The 18,783-nt window shown below is 46.0% G+C and overlaps 1 protein-coding gene across 1 annotated transcript in view; it reads left to right on the top strand.

The window, feature by feature from the left end:
• ntsr1 (neurotensin receptor 1 (high affinity)) overlaps positions 1–18,783 on the top strand; it is a 44,876-nt gene that overhangs the window by 16,438 nt on the left and 9,655 nt on the right. Inside the window, 2 exon segments of the mRNA XM_061736873.1 lie at positions 5,184–5,388; positions 16,776–16,860. Coding sequence (XP_061592857.1) covers positions 5,184–5,388; positions 16,776–16,860 — 290 coding nt within the window.

The following is an 18,783-nucleotide window of genomic DNA, read 5'->3' as shown; positions in this document are numbered from 1 at the left end:
CCCCACTGATAACCCTTTTCCACCAAACCGGTTCCAGGGCCAGTTCTGGTTAACAACTCCTTCAACTAGGAACCAGCTGAGAACCGGTTTGTTTTTCCACAGCTCGTGTGCTAAGAGGAGCCACGTCATTACGTCTCTGCAAACGTCAGATACGTCTCTGCAAACGTCAGTTACGTCTCTGCAAACGTCAGTTACGTCTCTGCAAACGTCAGTTACGTCTCTGCAAACGTCAGTTACGTCTCTGCAAACGTTTGCAACTAGTGGAGAAGACGGGATAACAGACGATTATGGGCTTAAATTAGCGTCAGTTGGACTTGACAGTGACCCGTACAGTTACCCCAAGAACCAGTGGTGCATGGACATTAATATTTGGTACAGTTACCCCAAGAACCAGTGGTCCATGGACATTAATATTTGGTACAGTTACCAAGAACCAGTGGTCCATGGACATTAATATTTGGTACAGTTACCCCAAGAACCAGTGGTCCATGGACATTAATATTTGGTACAGTTACCAAGAACCAGTGGTCCATGGACATTAATATTTGGTACAGTTACCAAGAAGCAGTGGTCCATGGACATTAATATTTGGTACAGTTACCAAGAAGCAGTGGTCCATGGACATTAATATTTGGTACAGTTACCCCAAGAACCAGTGGTCCATGGACATTAATATTTGGTGCAGTTACCAAGAACCAGTGGTCCATGGACATTAATATTTGGTACAGTTACCAAGAACCAGTGGTCCATGGACATTAATATTTGGTACAGTTACCAAGAACCAGTGGTCCATGGACATTAATATTTGGTACAGTTACCAAGAACCAGTGGTTCATGGACATTAATATTTGGTACAGTTACCAAGAACCAGTGGTCCATGGACATTAATATTTGGTACAGTTACCAAGAACCAGTGGTCCATGGACATTAATATTTGGTACAGTTACCAAGAACCAGTGGTCCATGGACATTAATATTTGGTACAGTTACCAAGAACCAGTGGTCCATGGACATGAATATTTGGTACAGTTACCAAGAACCAGTGGTCCATGGACATTCATATTTGGTACAGTTACCAAGAACCAGTGGTCCATGGACATTAATATTTGGTACAGTTACCAAGAACCAGTGGTCCATGGACATTCATATTTGGTACAGTTACCAAGAACCAGTGGTCCATGGACATTAATATTTGGCACAGTTACCCCAAGAACCAGTGGTCCATGGACATTAATATTTGGTACAGTTACCAAGAACCAGTGGTCCATGGACATTAATATTTGTACAGTTACCCCAAGAACCAGTGGTCCATGGACATTAATATTTGTACAGTTACCCCAAGAACCAGTGGTCCATGGACATTAATATTTGGTACAGTTTCCAAGAACCAGTGGTCCATGGACATTAATATTTGTACAGTTACCAAGAACCAGTGGTCCATGGACATTAATATTTGTACAGTTACCCCAAGAACCAGTGGTCCATGGACATTAATATTTGTACAGTTACCCCAAGAACCAGTGGTCCATGGACATTAATATTTGGTACAGTTACCCCAAGAACCAGTGGTCCATGGACATTAATATTTGGTACAGTTACCCCAAGAACCAGTGGTCCATGGACATTAATATTTGGTACAGTTACCAAGAACCAGTGGTCCATGGACATTAATATTTGGTACAGTTACCAAGAACCAGTGGTCCATGGACATTAATATTTGGTACAGTTACCCCAAGAACCAGTGGTCCATGGACATTAATATTTGGTACAGTTACCAAGAACCAGTGGTCCATGGACATGAATATTTGGTACAGTTACCAAGAACCAGTGGTCCATGGACATTCATATTTGGTACAGTTACCAAGAACCAGTGGTCCATGGACATTAATATTTGGTACAGTTACCAAGAACCAGTGGTCCATGGACATTCATATTTGGTACAGTTACCAAGAACCAGTGGTCCATGGACATTAATATTTGGCACAGTTACCCCAAGAACCAGTGGTCCATGGACATTAATATTTGGTACAGTTACCAAGAACCAGTGGTCCATGGACATTAATATTTGTACAGTTACCCCAAGAACCAGTGGTCCATGGACATTAATATTTGTACAGTTACCCCAAGAACCAGTGGTCCATGGACATTAATATTTGGTACAGTTTCCAAGAACCAGTGGTCCATGGACATTAATATTTGTACAGTTACCAAGAACCAGTGGTCCATGGACATTAATATTTGTACAGTTACCCCAAGAACCAGTGGTCCATGGACATTAATATTTGGTACAGTTACCCCAAGAACCAGTGGTCCATGGACATTAATATTTGGTACAGTTACCCCAAGAACCAGTGGTCCATGGACATTAATATTTGGTACAGTTACCAAGAACCAGTGGTCCATGGACATTAATATTTGGTACAGTTACCAAGAACCAGTGGTCCATGGACATTAATATTTGGTACAGTTACCCCAAGAACCAGTGGTCCATGGACATTAATATTTGGTACAGTTACCAAGAACCAGTGGTCCATGGACATGAATATTTGGTACAGTTACCAAGAACCAGTGGTCCATGGACATTCATATTTGGTACAGTTACCAAGAACCAGTGGTCCATGGACATTAATATTTGGTACAGTTACCAAGAACCAGTGGTCCATGGACATTCATATTTGGTACAGTTACCAAGAACCAGTGGTCCATGGACATTAATATTTGGCACAGTTACCCCAAGAACCAGTGGTCCATGGACATTAATATTTGGTACAGTTACCAAGAACCAGTGGTCCATGGACATTAATATTTGTACAGTTACCCCAAGAACCAGTGGTCCATGGACATTAATATTTGTACAGTTACCCCAAGAACCAGTGGTCCATGGACATTAATATTTGGTACAGTTTCCAAGAACCAGTGGTCCATGGACATTAATATTTGTACAGTTACCAAGAACCAGTGGTCCATGGACATTAATATTTGTACAGTTACCCCAAGAACCAGTGGTCCATGGACATTAATATTTGGTACAGTTACCCCAAGAACCAGTGGTCCATGGACATTAATATTTGGTACAGTTACCCCAAGAACCAGTGGTCCATGGACATTAATATTTGGTACAGTTACCAAGAACCAGTGGTCCATGGACATTAATATTTGGTACAGTTACCAAGAACCAGTGGTCCATGGACATTAATATTTGGTACAGTTACCCCAAGAACCAGTGGTCCATGGAACACTGGTTTTGGAAAGTCCAAATTTTGAGAAAAAAGTCAAAATGTCGAGAAAACGCTCCCCCTCTAACCACCCCGCTCCCATTTCTACCCGCTCCCGTTTCTACCCCCCTAACCCTAACCCTAACCCTAACCCACCTCTCCCGTCTCTACCCCCACCCTCCCTAACCCTAACCCCCTCTCCCGTTTCTACCAAACCCCCCGACAGGTGAACGCCCTCATGTCCTTCGTGGTTCCCATGGTAGCCATCTCCGTGCTCAACGGGGTCATCGCCAACCAGCTGCTAAGGATGTTCCGCGCATTATGCATATTCAGTTTCATACAAGTAAAAATATTTTGCCACAAACTGAATAGTTTCTCTCATGTATGATTTGACTTTTTTCTTTTCCAGAAATTTAACAACTTAAATTAAATAAATAAATACAAGTAAATAAATACATACAATTTTACATCATAAAAAAGATTGATTCATGCTCACTTTATAAGTGTAAGAGGAGATTTATTTTTGTTAAGAAGGTTATTTTGTTAATTCAGGGTTCATTATTTTATAAATATATTCTTTATATTCTGTAAATCAGGGACTATAATTACACCAGTCAGTTAATCTGTAGTGATTAGTCTGTTTTAGATTGGGCGGAGTGATACAGCACTAGGTGCTGTGTTGATGTTCTAAAATCCTACGCTGTTGAGCGGACATTAAAGTACACTCGAACTTAGCAGAAGTTGTCTCCGTGTTTATTCTACTCATGACCCCAAAAAGGTTTAATTTAATAAGGTAAGGCTTAACTCTACACCAGACTTACATAAGTAAAGGTTCAGACCTCAAAACGGGACTGCAAAACGGGACTAGTTTTTTCTGAGCGGAGGAAGATTTTGGTCCGCGCGGTCCGGTCGCGGTCGCGGTCGGATGCGCGTTACTAGTAAACACAATAGATTAATATTAATAACACAATATCGCGATACACTTTGTCACCTCCACGACACGTATTGTGACATTTTTGTATCGCGAAATTTCGTGGCACGATATATTGTTACACCCCTAATGGACATTAATATTTGGTACAGTTACCCCAAGAACCAGTGGTCCATGGACATTAATATTTGGTACAGTTAGCCCAAGAACCAGTGGTCCATGGACATTAATATTTGGTGCAGTTACCCCAAGAACCAGTGGTCCATGGACATTAATATTTGGTACAGTTAGCCCAAGAACCAGTGGTCCATGGACATTAATATTTGTACAGTTACCAAGAACCAGTGGTCCATGGACATTAATATTTGTACAGTTACCAAGAACCAGTGGTCCATGACATTAATATTTGGTACAGTTACCAAGAACCAGTGGTCCATGGACATTAATATTTGGTACAGTTACCAAGAACCAGTGGTCCATGGATATTAATATTTGGTACAGTTACCAAGAACCAGTGGTCCATGACATTAATATTTGGTACAGTTACCAAGAACCAGTGGTCCATGGACATTAATATTTGGTACAGTTACCAAGAACCAGTGGTCCATGGACATTAATATTTGGTACAGTTACCCCAACAACCAGTGGTCCATGGACATTAATATTTGTGCAGTTACCCCAAGAACCAGTGGTCCATGGACATTAATATTTGGTACAGTTACCAAGAACCAGTGGTCCATGGACATTAATATTTGGTACAGTTACCCCAAGAACCAGTGGTCCATGGACATTAATATTTGGTACAGTTACCAAGAACCAGTGATCCATGGAACACTGGTTTTGGAAAGTCCAAATTTTGAGAAAAAAGTCAAAATGTCGAGAAAATGCCCCCCCTCTAACCACCCCGCTCCCATTTCTACCCGCTCCCGTTTCTACCCCCCTCCCCCTAACCCTAACCCTAACCCACCTCTCCCGTCTCTACCCCCACCCTCCCTAACCCTAACCCCCTCTCCCGTTTCTACCAAACCCCCCGACAGGTGAACGCCCTCCTGTCCTTCGTGGTTCCCATGGTAGCCATCTCCGTGCTCAACGGGGTCATCGCCAACCAGCTGCTAAGGATGTTCCGCGAGGCCGAGCAGGACCGCCGCCCCTGCGCGGCCGGGGCGGGAAACCCCTCCATGTTCAACACCAGCGTGGAGTCCAACCGGGCCCAGTCGCTCCGCCACGGGGTTCTGGTCCTGCGTGAGTGGCACCGCCCCGACACACAAACTCTAACAGAGCTGTTGTTCACGACGGACAGGAAGTACTTTCCTCTTCTCTGCCAGCATCTTCATGGTTTCACTGGAAACCTCAGAGGAAACTGGAGTTTCTTGGAGGACACTGGATAAGTTTCCTCCGGACTTATCCACTTTCCTTATCCAGGAAACTGTTAGTGTTAGTGTTATTTAAACTGTTTTTTGAGCTGTTGCATGAATTACATAACTGTAGTTCTGCAACATATTAATACTAGTATTATATTGAGATTCAACAGCAGGTATTGCAGCTAATGATGCTGTAAGGAACAATCAGCTCCCAGAATGCTGATAGAACTGCTTTCAGAAACATCATGGGGCAGAATTACCAAACAGATCCAGGGAGGAAACAGAGTCGTATGAAATCAGTTTAAATTTTTCCCATGTTCCGTTTTTATTTTTTCCATTTTCGGTCTATTTCGGTTTTTAATATTTGAGAATTTGGTTTTTAACATTTTATGCAAATGTAACCCCAAGACAATATATACAGTAATGAAATATAGACAATGTATTCAATTATAACTGAAAACTTTAATGTTTTCATACCTTTAAACATATTCAAAGGCAAAAATATGGCAGTAGTTATTCTCGTGTCCAAGAAAACATTCCTTTTTTGAGCATAAACAAAAAAATACCAGTTGCTCAAGTTGTAATCATGAAAAAAAAATTGATCTTTAGACATACACATTGATTTTCAGGAATTAATATGAAAATCGATTTAGAATCGGAAAATTGATTTTTTCAACACAGGCCTAATTAGCAGTACCTCGCGGGTTCTTCTTGACCTCTTTGGGTCGTCTTGGTTGGACGCTACACGGGTCCAGAACTGCCGCTACACGGGTCCAGAACTGCCGCTACACGGGTCCAGAACTGCCAGGGTCCTGCTCGAGGGCCCGGCCCTGCCTGGGTGGGGGGTGGCTGTCTGCGATGGGGGAGCATTGCTGCCTTGGTCCTCCGTCGCTGGGCGGGGGTCGCATGCTCGTTCATCTGTGGGGACTCCGTGACCTTTGGGGACCGCGGGCGGCGGCGGGGTGGCACCATTCCCAGGTGTCTATGTCGTATCTTGTCTGTATGAATGTAAGGATGTTGGACCATTTCCCTTTCCGCCTGGGGGCTCCGACGGCGCCGGGGGCGCCCGTGGAGGTACGGTGGGGCCCTGGCCCGGCTTGGTGGGCTGGCCCCCGTCAACTGGACGGCCGGTAGGGGAGCGTGGGCATCCTTCCAGGGCCAGCTCTGTTGGTCCTGCCTTCTGGCTTCGGACTCCGCTCTCCTTCCTGCCCCCCCTACACGATTCATACGCACATAGGCGAAGGGGCGGGGGGTCCGGGGCGTGGGGGACATTGTCCCGCGTGGTCCGGCACTCCCCGCCTCACGGTTTTAACATCAATATAGACGCTGCACATTCAACACTTAATAAATACATTTAACAAGGACACTTAGTTCTGGAGGGCGGGGATCATTGTCAACATGATACCCTGACCCCCCCCCTCCCTGTTTTTATGGCATTAATCACATGCACTCAACACCAGGGGCGGGAGGGGGTCCCACATCACCCGCGTTCCCTCGCCGGCCTGGGATAGGTGGGTCGCAATGCCCGGGCCTGGCGGGGCTCGGCGCGCAGCCTGGGGTGCCTTCTGACGGTGCTGGACCCCCCCGGGGAGGGGGAAACGGTGCTGGACCCTTCTGGGGAGGGGGAAACGGTGCATCATTATTGTGGTTAGTATATTATATTATTATTATTATTATTTTAGAACCGGATAGGTGAATGGATGGATGAATGGGAGCGCGGGTGTCGCCCTGTTGGGGGGGGTTCCCTCTCTCCGGGCCCGTCTCCGGTCCCCCCTCCCTGTTGGGGGGTTCCCTCTCTCCGGGCCCGTCTCCGGTCCCCCCCACTGCCTCCGCGGCGGGGCGCCCCTCTGGTCCTGGAGGGCCACTTTCGTGGGGGCGTGTGTGCCTGTCGGCGGCCGGGGCGGCTCTGTCTCTCCGGGCAGGCTGGCCCCTCGCCGGGTGGGGGTCGTTGGCCTGGAGGGTGAGGGCCTCCTCGCCACGTGTCCAGCCCGGACCGGGTGGCCGGGGATTGTCTGGGTCGCGGTCCTTAGCTCAGACTGTTATCGGATCTCGAGATTTGGGTCGATTGCTGCTCGTGTTTTGGTCGGCTCCGTGCCGGTTTCGTGTTTCGTTTGTGGTTTTTGTTGCAGATTTCCAGTGCTCGACATGTGCCATTAATCAACCATTAATATGTGTGCAGACAAGGTAAAAAAAAAAAAAAAAAAAAAAAAAATGTAATCAGAAAATCGATTTTTTTCAACACAGGCCTATTTAGCGGTACCATGCGGGTTCTTCATGACCTCTTTGGGTCGTCTTGGTTGGACGCTACACGGGTCCAGAACCGCCGCTACACGCAGGGCAGCTGACAGTCTTGCGGGGGCCGGGGACAGAATAATCTAAGATGGGCCCCCCTGCGCCGGATCTCTCCTCCTCCTCTTCCTCTCCTCTCCCTCTGTTCTTCAGGTTTTTATACAAGCTAATGGATGTTAACATTAGAGCTAGCCAGTTAGGTTAAGTTACAAGGTTGGTAAACGTTGTAACTGTTTCTTACCTTGCTCTACGCTGACTTTAATTCCAGCTTCACCGTCACCAGCTTTTTAAAATATTTGTGTAGAGAATCTCTGAGGCCTCTATTTTCTTCTTCTCTTCTTCTCTTTTCTCTTCTTTTCTGAGCACCGGACTTGTGCTGACCGGACATTTTGACCATTCTAATGATTGAATTAAATGATAACGTCAAATTTTGATCAGCGGCCAAAACATTTTTGTGTTGGGGGTTCTTGACCACAAGGACAATTAGGAAGAAAACAAGTAACAAGCCTTTATGTAACTCAAATACTACATATTTTTTCCACAAATAGGCATATTTTGAAACATTTTGAAAAATGATTCCATAATTTAATGAGAATTTAAAGAATTTTTTTTTTTCTTCAGTTCAGGGCACCCCCCCTACCCTGGGCCCGGACCAACAGACCCGTTTGTCCCCCTTATATCGGCAGTTTTCCTACAGACGGAGGGCAGCGCAGTCTTCGCCAACAAAAGCTCATCCCCCGCTTTTATTTTCTGGCTTTCTATGAATTTTATTTGTCCATTTTTTCATGTTGTGTTTTACTTCTTCATACATCTTATTTTGTTGTGTTTTGCCCGACTTTTAATTAAGTTTAATCTGTTTATCTGAGCATCAGTCTGTTCTATTAGCCGTTTATTTGCCTTAGGTCTGGACTTTAATTGCATTTCAGCTACTGTTTGTTTGTTTGTTTTCATGGTTTGGCCTCCAGTGATTTCTTGGTCCTCGTCAGTCTCGTTCTGGACGTGTTGCTTTGTTTCGGCAGGCGAGCTCGGAAACAATAGTTAAATGACTCACAACAACTTTTAATTGGCTGCCGTTGCGTGAGGATGAAAGCTCCGTTGTTCTGCCTCAGAAATGTTTACTCACCAATAAAAAAGGCTTTGATGTCGTATCTGTTTGTGCTCTTTAAGCCGTTTGTCACTTCCTGTCCTCAAACACGGCTCGGCGGTGGAGCAAACACCTGCTAGCTGCTGATACGACACACGGCCGTCCCTTTGTGATGAGAAGCCTCAATGCTTTTCACACTTCACAAAGACGGCGTGTGCCGAACACGATGAGGACAGAGACGGGAGGGGAGACGTCTTCTCTGTTTCAGCAAATGTCAAAACGTGAAGCGATCCCCTCACATCTCTGTGGAGCCGCTCTGGAACAACAGCATCGCTGTGCAGCAGCACGTCTTCTCCAGTCTTGTCTTGTCCCGTCCAGTCTTTTCCAGTCAATTCAATTCAATTCAATTTTATTTGTATAGCGTCTAATACAACAGATGTCTCTAGACGCTTTCCAGAGATCCAGAACATAAACATAAAAATAAACATAAACCCCCAAGCAATTATTACATAAACAATGGCAGGTAAAAACTCCCCTACTGGGAGAAAAGCCTTAAGCCAAACAGTGGCAAGAAAAACTCAACTTTAGGAGGGAAGAGTCTTGTCTAGTCTTGTCCAAACCACTCTTGTCCAGTCTTGTATTGTCTTCTTCAGTTCAGTCTTGTCTCGTCATTTCCAGTCTTGGACAAGACAGGACAAGACAGTCCAGTCCTGTCCAGTCTTGTCCAAACTAGTCTTGTCCACGAGTCCACACATGGATGTAAATCCACCAGAGAATCTGATCCGATCAATAAAGGTGTGTTCATAAACCGGCCAGCTGGACCTTGACAACACGGCTCCTGAGGAGGTGGTGATGTAACCTCTTGAGACCGGGCCTACACATATTTTATCTGCAGTTAATTCAATTCAATTCATGCAGTTAATTCAATTCAATTCAATTCAATTCAATTTTATTTATATAGCGTCTAATACAACAAAAGTTGTCTCTAGACGCTTTCCAGAGACCCAGAACATAAACCCCCGAGCAATTATTACATAAACAATGGCAGGTAAAAACTCCCCTAGTGGGAGAAAAACCTTAAGCCAAACAGTGGCAAGAAAAACTCCCCTTTAGGAGGAAGAAACCTGGACCAGGACCTGGATCATAAGGGGGGACCCTCCTGATGAAGGCCAGACTGGTGGGTCAGGGACGGCAACAGCACAGCAGGCAGGTGGAAGCAGCAACGGGATGACCAGGGGTGGGGACCGCAGGCCAGCACGCAGCTCCCGAAGCTCCGGCCCAATCAGCAAGTCCCAGGTTGGGGTGCAGGGTCGGGGAAAGGTTGAGAAGGGGCAGGGCCAATTAATTAATCAAGGACGTTTGAGTTCGAGCGCCATGCGTTCGCGGCGCTCACTTGGATGAACTGTGCCGGGATCCCCCCCCCCCCGACTTGCCCACCCCCCATCACCATGATGCAAGTCCTGTGACGTCTGTGCTTCGTGTGCTGCGAGGTGTTTTTTTGCAACTTGATACTGTGTATGTATGATATTCAGTGTGAAGATGTATTTTTTTCGCCCCCCCTCCCCACTATCCCAATGTTACCCTTTGGAAAACAGGCGCACAATACCATCGTGTCGCTGCCGGTGTATCCGAAGTCAAAAACAGTTTTCTAAGCTGACCTAATAAACTTGATTCTGATTCTGATTCTAATTAGCTCTGAGGTGATTCCTGGGTCGTGGCTCAGAGGCAGCCCAGCCTTTTCTTCCTGGAGCTTCTGCTTTTACTAAGTACGACCCGGCAGAAATGAACTACCAAAGTTTGGCTCGGTGATGACTCTTGATCCTAATTTAGTGTCAGCATGTTTGTTTTGGCACGGAAGCTTGTTTGAATTTGCGTTGGCTGAAGTTCAGTCAAACAATCCAACACCAGGAACATCTTTGGCTCATATATTCAGATTATTATACTCATATACTCTTTTATAGCCCAGTCCTCCTCTACACTGGTTTAGATAGATGGTTTAGATTAACTGGACATCAAACGATGTTCGAACGTAATTTAAGTCACAATAACAAGCTACTGATGCGAACGACACATCCCTAGAAGGAGATCTCTTTAGTCGTGCAATCAAGAGGGAAGTTACATCTGTTATGGGTTCTGAACGTTGGTTTTGGTTGATTTTTAATTCGTGTTGGAGCCGGAGCTCAGCGTATGCAGCCGTCCACGTGTTTAGTTCAGTGATGAACTGGTGAACTGCCGGCGTTAAGGTCGTGGTGAAGTTGGGGTAAGGCAGGGGTAAGGCCGTAATAAAGTTGGGGTAAGGCTGTAGTAAAGTTGGGGTAAGGCAGTGGTAAGGCCGTAATAAAGTTGGGGTAAGGCAGTGGTAAGGCCGTAGTAAAGTTGGGGTAAGGCCGTAGTAAAGTTGGGGTAAGGGAGGGGTAAGGCTGTAGTAAAGTTGGGGTAAAGTTGGGTAAGGCCGTAGTAAAGTTGGGATAAGGCCATAGTAAAGGTGGGGTAGGGTCGTAGTAAAGTTGGGGTAAGGGAGGGGTAAGGCCGTAGTAAAGTTGGGGTAAGGGAGGGGTAAGGCTGTAGTAAAGTTGGGGTAAGGCCGTAGTAAAGTTGGGATAAGGCCATAGTAAAGTTGGGGTAAGGCCGTAGTAAAGTTGGGGTAAGGGAGGGGTAAGGCCGTAGTAAAGTTGAGGTAAGGCTGTAGTAAAGTTGGGGTAAGGCCGTAGTAAAGTTGGGGTAAGGCTGGAGTAAAGTTGGGGTAAGGCTGTATTAAAGTTGGGTTAAGGCCGTAGTAAAGTTGGGGTAAGGCCGTAGTAAAGTTGGGGTAAGGGAGGGGTAAGGCCGTAGTAAAGTTGAGGTAAGGCTGTAGTAAAGTTGGGGTAAGGCCGTAGTAAAGTTGGGGTAAGGCTGGAGTAAAGTTGGGGTAAGGGAGGGGTAAGGCCGTAGTAAAGTTGGGGTAAGGCCATAGTAAAGTTGGAGTAAGGCCGTACTAAAGTTGGGGTAAGGGAGGGGTAAGGCCGTAGTAAAGTTGGGGTAAGGCCGTAGTAAAGTTGGGGTAAGGCCGTATTAAAGTTGGGGTAAAGCCGTAGTAAAGTTGGGGTAAGTCTGTAGTAAAGTTGGGGTAAGGCCGTAGTAAAGTTGGGGTAAGGCCGTATTAAAGTTGGGGTAAAGCCGTAGTAAAGTTGGGGTAAGTCTGTAGTAAAGTTGGGGTAAGGCCGTAGTAAAGTTGGGGTAAGGCCGTAGTAAAGTTGGGGTAAGGCTGTAGTAAAGTTGGGGTAAGGCCATAGTAAAGTTGGGGTAAGTCTGTAGTAAAGTTGGGGTAAGGCTGTAGTAAAGTTGGGGTAAGGCCGTAGTAAAGTTGGGGTAAGGCTGTAGTAAAGTTGGGGTAAGGCCATAGTAAAGTTGGGGTAAGGCCGTAGTAAAGTTGGGGTAAGGCCGTAGTAAAGTTGGGGTAAGGCTGTAGTAAAGTTGGGGTAAGGCCGTATTAAAAGTTGGGGTAAGGCCGTAGTAAAGTTTGGGTAAGGCCGTAGTAAAGTTGGGGTAAGGCCGTAGTAAAGATGGGTAAGGCCGTAGTAAAGTCGGGGTAAGGCCGTAGTAAAGTTGGGGTAAGGCCATAGTAAAGTTGGGGTAGGGCCGTAGTAAAGTTGGGGTAAGGCTGTAGTAAAGTTGGACTAAGGCTGTAGTAAAGTTGTGGTAAGGCCGTAGTAAAGTTGGGTAAGGCCGTAGTAAAGTAGGGGTAAGGCCGTAGTAAAGTTGGGGTAAGGCCGTAGTAAAGTTGGGGTAAGGCCGTGGTAAAGTTGGGGTAAGGCCATAGTAAAGTTGGGGTAAGGCCATAGTAAAGTTGGGGTAAGGCTGTAGTAAAGTTGGGGTAAAGAAGTGGTATGGCCGTAGTAAAGTTGGGGTAAGGCAGTGGTAAGGCCGTAGTAAAGTTGGGGTAAGGCTGTAGTAAAGTTGGGGTAAGGCTGTAGTAAAGTTGGGTAAGGCCGTGGTAAAGTTGGGGTAAGGTCGTAGTAAAGTTGGGGTAAGGCTGTGGTCAAGTTGGGGTAAGGCTGTATTAAAGTTGGGGTAAGGCCGTAGTAAAGTTGGGGTAAGGCCGTAGTAAAGTTGGGGTAAGGCCGTAGTAAAGTTGTGGTAAGGCCGTAGTAAAGTTGTGGTAAGGCCGTAGTAAAGTTGTGGTAAGGCCGTAGTAAAGTTGGGGTAAGGCCGTGGTAAAGTTGGGGTAAGGTCGTAGTAAAGTTGGGGTAAGGCCGTAGTAAAGTTGTGGTAAGGCCGTAGTAAAGTTGTGGTAAAGCCGTAGTAAAGTTGGGGTAAGGGAGGGGTAAGGCTGTAGTAAAGTTGGGGTAAGGTCGTAGTAAAGTTTGGGTAAGGCCGTAGTAAAGTTGTGGTAAGGCCGTAGTAAAGTTGGGGTAAGGCCGTAGTAAAGTAGGGGTAAGGCCGTAGTAAAGTTGGGGTAAGGCCGTAGTAAAGTTGGGGTAAGGCCGTAGTAAAGTTGGGGTAAGGCCGTAGTAAAGTTGGGGTAAAGCCGTAGTAAAGTTGGGGTAAGGGAGGGGTAAGGCTGTAGTAAAGTTGTGGTAAGGCCGTAGTAAAGTTGGGGTAAGGCCGTAGTAAAGTTGGGGTAAGGCCGTAGTAAAGTTTGCGTAAGGCCGTAGTAAAGTTGGGGTAAGGCCGTAGTAAAGTTGGGGTAAGGCCGTAGTAAAGTTGGGGTAAGGCCGTAGTAAAGTTGGGTAAGGCCGTAGTAAAGTTGTGGTAAGGCCGTAGTAAAGTTGGGGTAAGGGAGGGGTAAGGCCGTAGTAAAGTTGGGGTAAGGCTGTAGTAAAGTTGGGGTAAGGCCGTAGTAAAGTTGGGGTAAGGGAGGGGTAAGGCAGTAGTAAAGTTGGGGTAAGGCTGTAGTAAAGTTGGGGTAAGGCCGTAGTAAAGTTGGGGTAAGGGAGGGGTAAAGCTGGGTTACGGTAGGGGTAATGCCGCGGTATACTGGATGTAAATCCACCAGAGAATCTGATCTGATCAATATAGGTGTGTTCATAAACCGGCCAGGACCCGGACAACACAGCTCCTGAGGAGGTGGTGATGTAACCTCTTGAGACCGGGCCTGCACATATTTGGACATGTTTTATCGTGTATGTTATCAGGTTTTCTTTCTTCTCAGGGACCAAAGCAACAAACAGTACCAGGTCTTAGGAGGAGATAAAGATGATAAATACAGGATATTGACATTAACAACAATGATGTCTGTTTGATCAGGACTTTTTGTTCTCTTCAGGTTGTCCTTCCTGATGGACTGACGTCAGACTTGACCCGTTTACTCGTACGACGTGCCTGACTCACCAGTTAAACTGTTACTGCCCCACTTACTTTAGTGGATTTGCTGTAAAAATAGCAGCATTTACTTGACAATCAAGATGTTCTCTTGTGGTTTCTGATTCCCCACACAATCAAACACCGACTGACTCTCCAATCAAATGATTGGATCGATTGGGACAGTACTGCCTCCGGGTAACGGGCCAACTCTAATACCCCTTTTCCACCAAAGCGGTTCCAGAGCTGGTTCTGGTTCTGGGCCAGTGCTGAGTTTGGAACCGGGATTTCTGTTTCCACTGACAAAGAACTGTCTCCGGGCCAGAAGAACCGGTTCCAAGGTAGCAGCAACTCTTTTCTGGTGTAGAGGGAAGAACCGCTTACGTAAGCAGAGGGGGCGGAGTTATTAAGACCAACGGCAATATCAAGACTGGGAGACGGAGACATTTTGAAATAAGAATGAATCTGGATGCAGCAAAGCATCATGGGAGGAGGAGGAGACAACCTGTCTTTTAGAGATGTGTCCACGGAGGAGCTACATGGACCAAGTCCTATTAGAGCAAATACCTGGTTGTTAAATTCAACTTTCACACAAACGCAGAAACGTAACTCACGTTAGCAGACGTAACTGACGTTTGCAGAGACGTAACTGACGTTAGCAGAGACGTAACTGACGTTAGCAGAGACGTAACTGACGTTTGCAGAGACGTAACTGACGTTTGCAGAGACGTAACTGACGTTAGCAGAGACGTAACTGACGTTAGCAGAGACGTAACTGAAGTTTGCAGAGACGTAACTGACGTTAGCAGAGACGTAACTGACGTTAGCAGAGTCGTAACTGACGTGAGCAGAGACGTAACTGACGTTAGCAGAGACGTAACTGACGTTAGCGGATACGTAACTGACGTTAGCGGAGACGTAACTGACGTTAGCAGAGACGTAACTGACGTTAGCAGAGACGTAGCTGACGTTAGCGGAGACGTAACTGACGTTAGCGGAGACGTAACTGACGTTAGCGGAGACGTAACTGACGTTAGCGGAGACGTAACTGACGTTAGCGGAGACGTAACTGACGTTAGCAGAGACGTAACTGACGTTAGCAGAGACGTAACTGACGTTAGCAGAGACGTAACTGACGTTAGCAGAGACGTAACTGAAGTTTGCAGAGACGTAACTGACGTTAGCAGAGACGTAACTGACGTTAGCAGAGTCGTAACTGACGTGAGCAGAGACGTAACTGACGTTAGCAGAGACGTAACTGACGTTAGCGGATACGTAACTGAAGTTTGCAGAGACGTAACTGACGTTAGCAGAGACGTAACTGACGTTAGCAGAGTCGTAACTGACGTGAGCAGAGACGTAACTGACGTTAGCAGAGACGTAACTGACGTTAGCGGATACGTAACTGACGTTAGCGGAGACGTAACTGACGTTAGCAGAGACGTAACTGACGTTAGCAGAGATGTAGCTGACGTTAGCGGAGACGTAACTGACGTTAGCGGAGACGTAACTGACGTTAGCGGAGACGTAACTGACGTTAGCGGAGACGTAACTGACGTTAGCAGAGACGTAACTGACGTTAGCAGAGACGTAACTGACGTTTGCAGAGACGTAACTGACGTTAGCAGTGACGTAACTGATGTTAGCAGAGACGTAACTGACGTTAGCAGTGACGTAACTGATGTTAGCAGAGACGTAACTGACGTTTGCAGAGACGTAACTGACATTTGCAGAGACGTAACTGACGTTTGCAGAGACGTAACTGACGTTAGCAGAGACGTAACTGACATTAGCAGAGACGTAACTGACGTTTGCAGAGACGTAACTGACGTTTGTAACGGCGTAACTGACGTTAGCAGAGACGTAACTGACGTTTGCAGAGACGTAACTGACGTTTGCAGAGACGTAACTGACGTTAGCAGAGACGTAACTGACGTTAGCGGACACGTAACTGACGTTAGCGGACACGTAACTGACGTTAGCAGAGACGTAACTGACGTTAGCAGAGACGTAACTGACGTTAGCAGAGACGTAACTGAAGTTAGCAGAGACGTAACTGACGTTAGCAGAGACGTAACTGACGTTAGCAGAGACGTAACTGACGTTAGCAGAGACGTAACTGACGTTAGCAGAGACGTAACTGACGTTAGCAGAGACGTAACTGACGTTAGCAGAGACGTAACTGACGTTAGCAGAGACGTAACTGACGTTTACAGACGTAAGTGACGTTTACAGAGACGTAACTGACTTTAGCAGAGATGTAACTGACGTTAGAGACGTAACTGACGTTAGCAACGACGTAACTGACGTTAGCAGAGACGTAACTGGCGTTAGCGGAGACGTAACTGACGTTAGCAGAGATGTAACTGACGTTAGCAGAGACGTAACTGACGTTAGCAGAGACGTAACTGACGTTAGCAGAGACGTAACTGACGTTAGCAGACGTAACTGACGTTAGCAGAGACGTAACTGACGTTAGTAGAGACGTAACTGACGTTTGGTGGAAAAGGTTTGGTGGAAAAGGGGTGAAAGTGTTTGCTCCAGCCTGATGTTGTTCTGATCCTCCGCTCTCGTTTGTTGGTGCTCACCGAAGCGTTCTCCCCCCGTCTGTCCAGGAGCAGTCGTCATCGCCTTCGTGGTCTGCTGGCTGCCCTACCACGCCCGCCGCCTCATGTTCTGCTACGTCACCGACTGGTCCGAGTGAGTAACGCCGCCTCTCAGCCTTTTCACGCATGAACCCACCAACGAGATAACGGCCGGACAATCACCCCATCATGTCTGGAGTCCACACGCCGGTACCAAACGTACCAGACCAATCACAGCACGGCAGGGTGGCTGTTAGGAGTCAGACAGGATTGTGATGGAAATACAGGTCTGTATCTGGACCCTAGTGGTCTGTAGAGGACCTGCAGGTCTGGATCTGGACCCTAGTGGTCTGTAGAGGACCTGCAGGTCTGGATCTGGACCCTAGTGGTCTGTAGAGGACCTGCAGGTCTGGATCTGGACCCTAGTGGTCTGTAGAGGACCTGCAGGTCTGGATCTGGACCCTAGTGGTCTGTAGAGGACCTGCAGGTCTGGATCTGGACCCTAGTGGTCTGTAGAGGACCTGCAGGTCTGGATCTGGACCCTAGTGGACATAGAGCATAGATTCTTCTCCCTGATTAAATCACCTCCATTTGCTGCTGAAATCGATCTATAACCTATAATTCCTCCTATTTTCATCAAGTATATGTTGGTGTGATGAAACGGTCATATAAAGCTGTTGATCAGAGGTTGTATTTGTTTGATTCTCAGAGCCACAACCATCACATTAGTTTAAACGCAAGATTAGACAGTTTACATTCAGGGACGTGTATGTGAAACTAATTAGAGATCTGCTGCAGCCGTGTTAAATTCCACTTTATCACAGCTGACAGATGATTTTAATAGATTTGTCATGCCCCCCCCCCACCGAGGGAGTCCAGGAACCGGATTGTTGACCCGCGACAGCTTCTCCTCTCTCTGCAGACGTTTGTCTTAGAGCTGAGCTGCATGCTGGGAAACCTACGGAAGAGTATTAGGGCCAGGCAGGAGAAAAATAAAAATAATATTTTAAGGGAGGAAGATTTTTTTTTCATTATGCACTTCGAGAAAAAAGTCGAAATGTGGAGAAAAAAGTCGAAATGTGGAGAAAAAAGTCGAAATGTGGAGAAAAAAGTCAAGATGTTGAGAGAAAAGTCGAAATATCAAGATTAAGGTTGAAGTTTCGAGAAAAAAGTCAAAATTTTGTGAATGAAGTTTAAATGTTGAGAAAAAAGGCAAAATTTGGACTTTATTCACGAAATTTCGACTTTATTCTTGAAACTGTATTTCAACATAAATCTCAACATTTCGACTTTTTTCTTGAAATTAGATTTCAACAATCAATATTTCAATTTTTTTCTCAACATTTCGACTTTTTTATCGAAGTGCACAATAAAAAAAAAATCTTGCCCTCTCAAATATTTTTTCTCCTGCATGGCCCTAATATTCTTCCGTAGAAACCAGCTCCCGTTGCTCGAGCCAGCAATCAGCTGGAAGGCAGATTTAGAAACATTTGAGAAGATCTGAACCTCCAACAGGAGCGCCATCTCTCCCTTCTCTTTTAATAATATTATTTTGTTCTTTTGTACTGCACCAATCAGCACAAATTCCTTGTGTGTGTTAAACCACTTGGCAATACATTTATTTCTGTTAGAAATAAATGTCCCCTAGTGGGACCTGCACACAACCTAAATATCAAAGAAAAATCTATCAAGGATTCGCTTTTAATTTGAAAAACTGCTTAACATTTTCATGCCCCAGGAGGAGGTTTTCAAAACGTGTTGATAATCCAGTTAATGCAAAAGTGTGATGGGAGGCTTTTTTCACATTTACATGTCTTTAAGTCATGAATATCTGGTTTCCAGCTGTTTTTGGCCTCATTAATACGATGTACTTGTGATATAACACTACTTACCCATGATGCATCGCTGCGCTACATCAGGGCTTTGCCTTAGGTCCGCTACAGACCACTAGGGTCCAGATCCAGACCTGCAGGTCCTCTACAGACCACTAGGGTCCAGATCCAGACCTGCAGGTCCTCTACAGACCACTAGGGTCCAG

This window comes from Cololabis saira, chromosome 12 (assembly GCF_033807715.1).
Source record: "Cololabis saira isolate AMF1-May2022 chromosome 12, fColSai1.1, whole genome shotgun sequence".
In the NCBI taxonomy this organism is placed as follows: Eukaryota; Metazoa; Chordata; class Actinopteri; order Beloniformes; family Belonidae; genus Cololabis; species Cololabis saira.
Note: the sequence above shows the minus strand (reverse complement) of the source record. Positions and strands in the feature narration are given on the sequence as shown.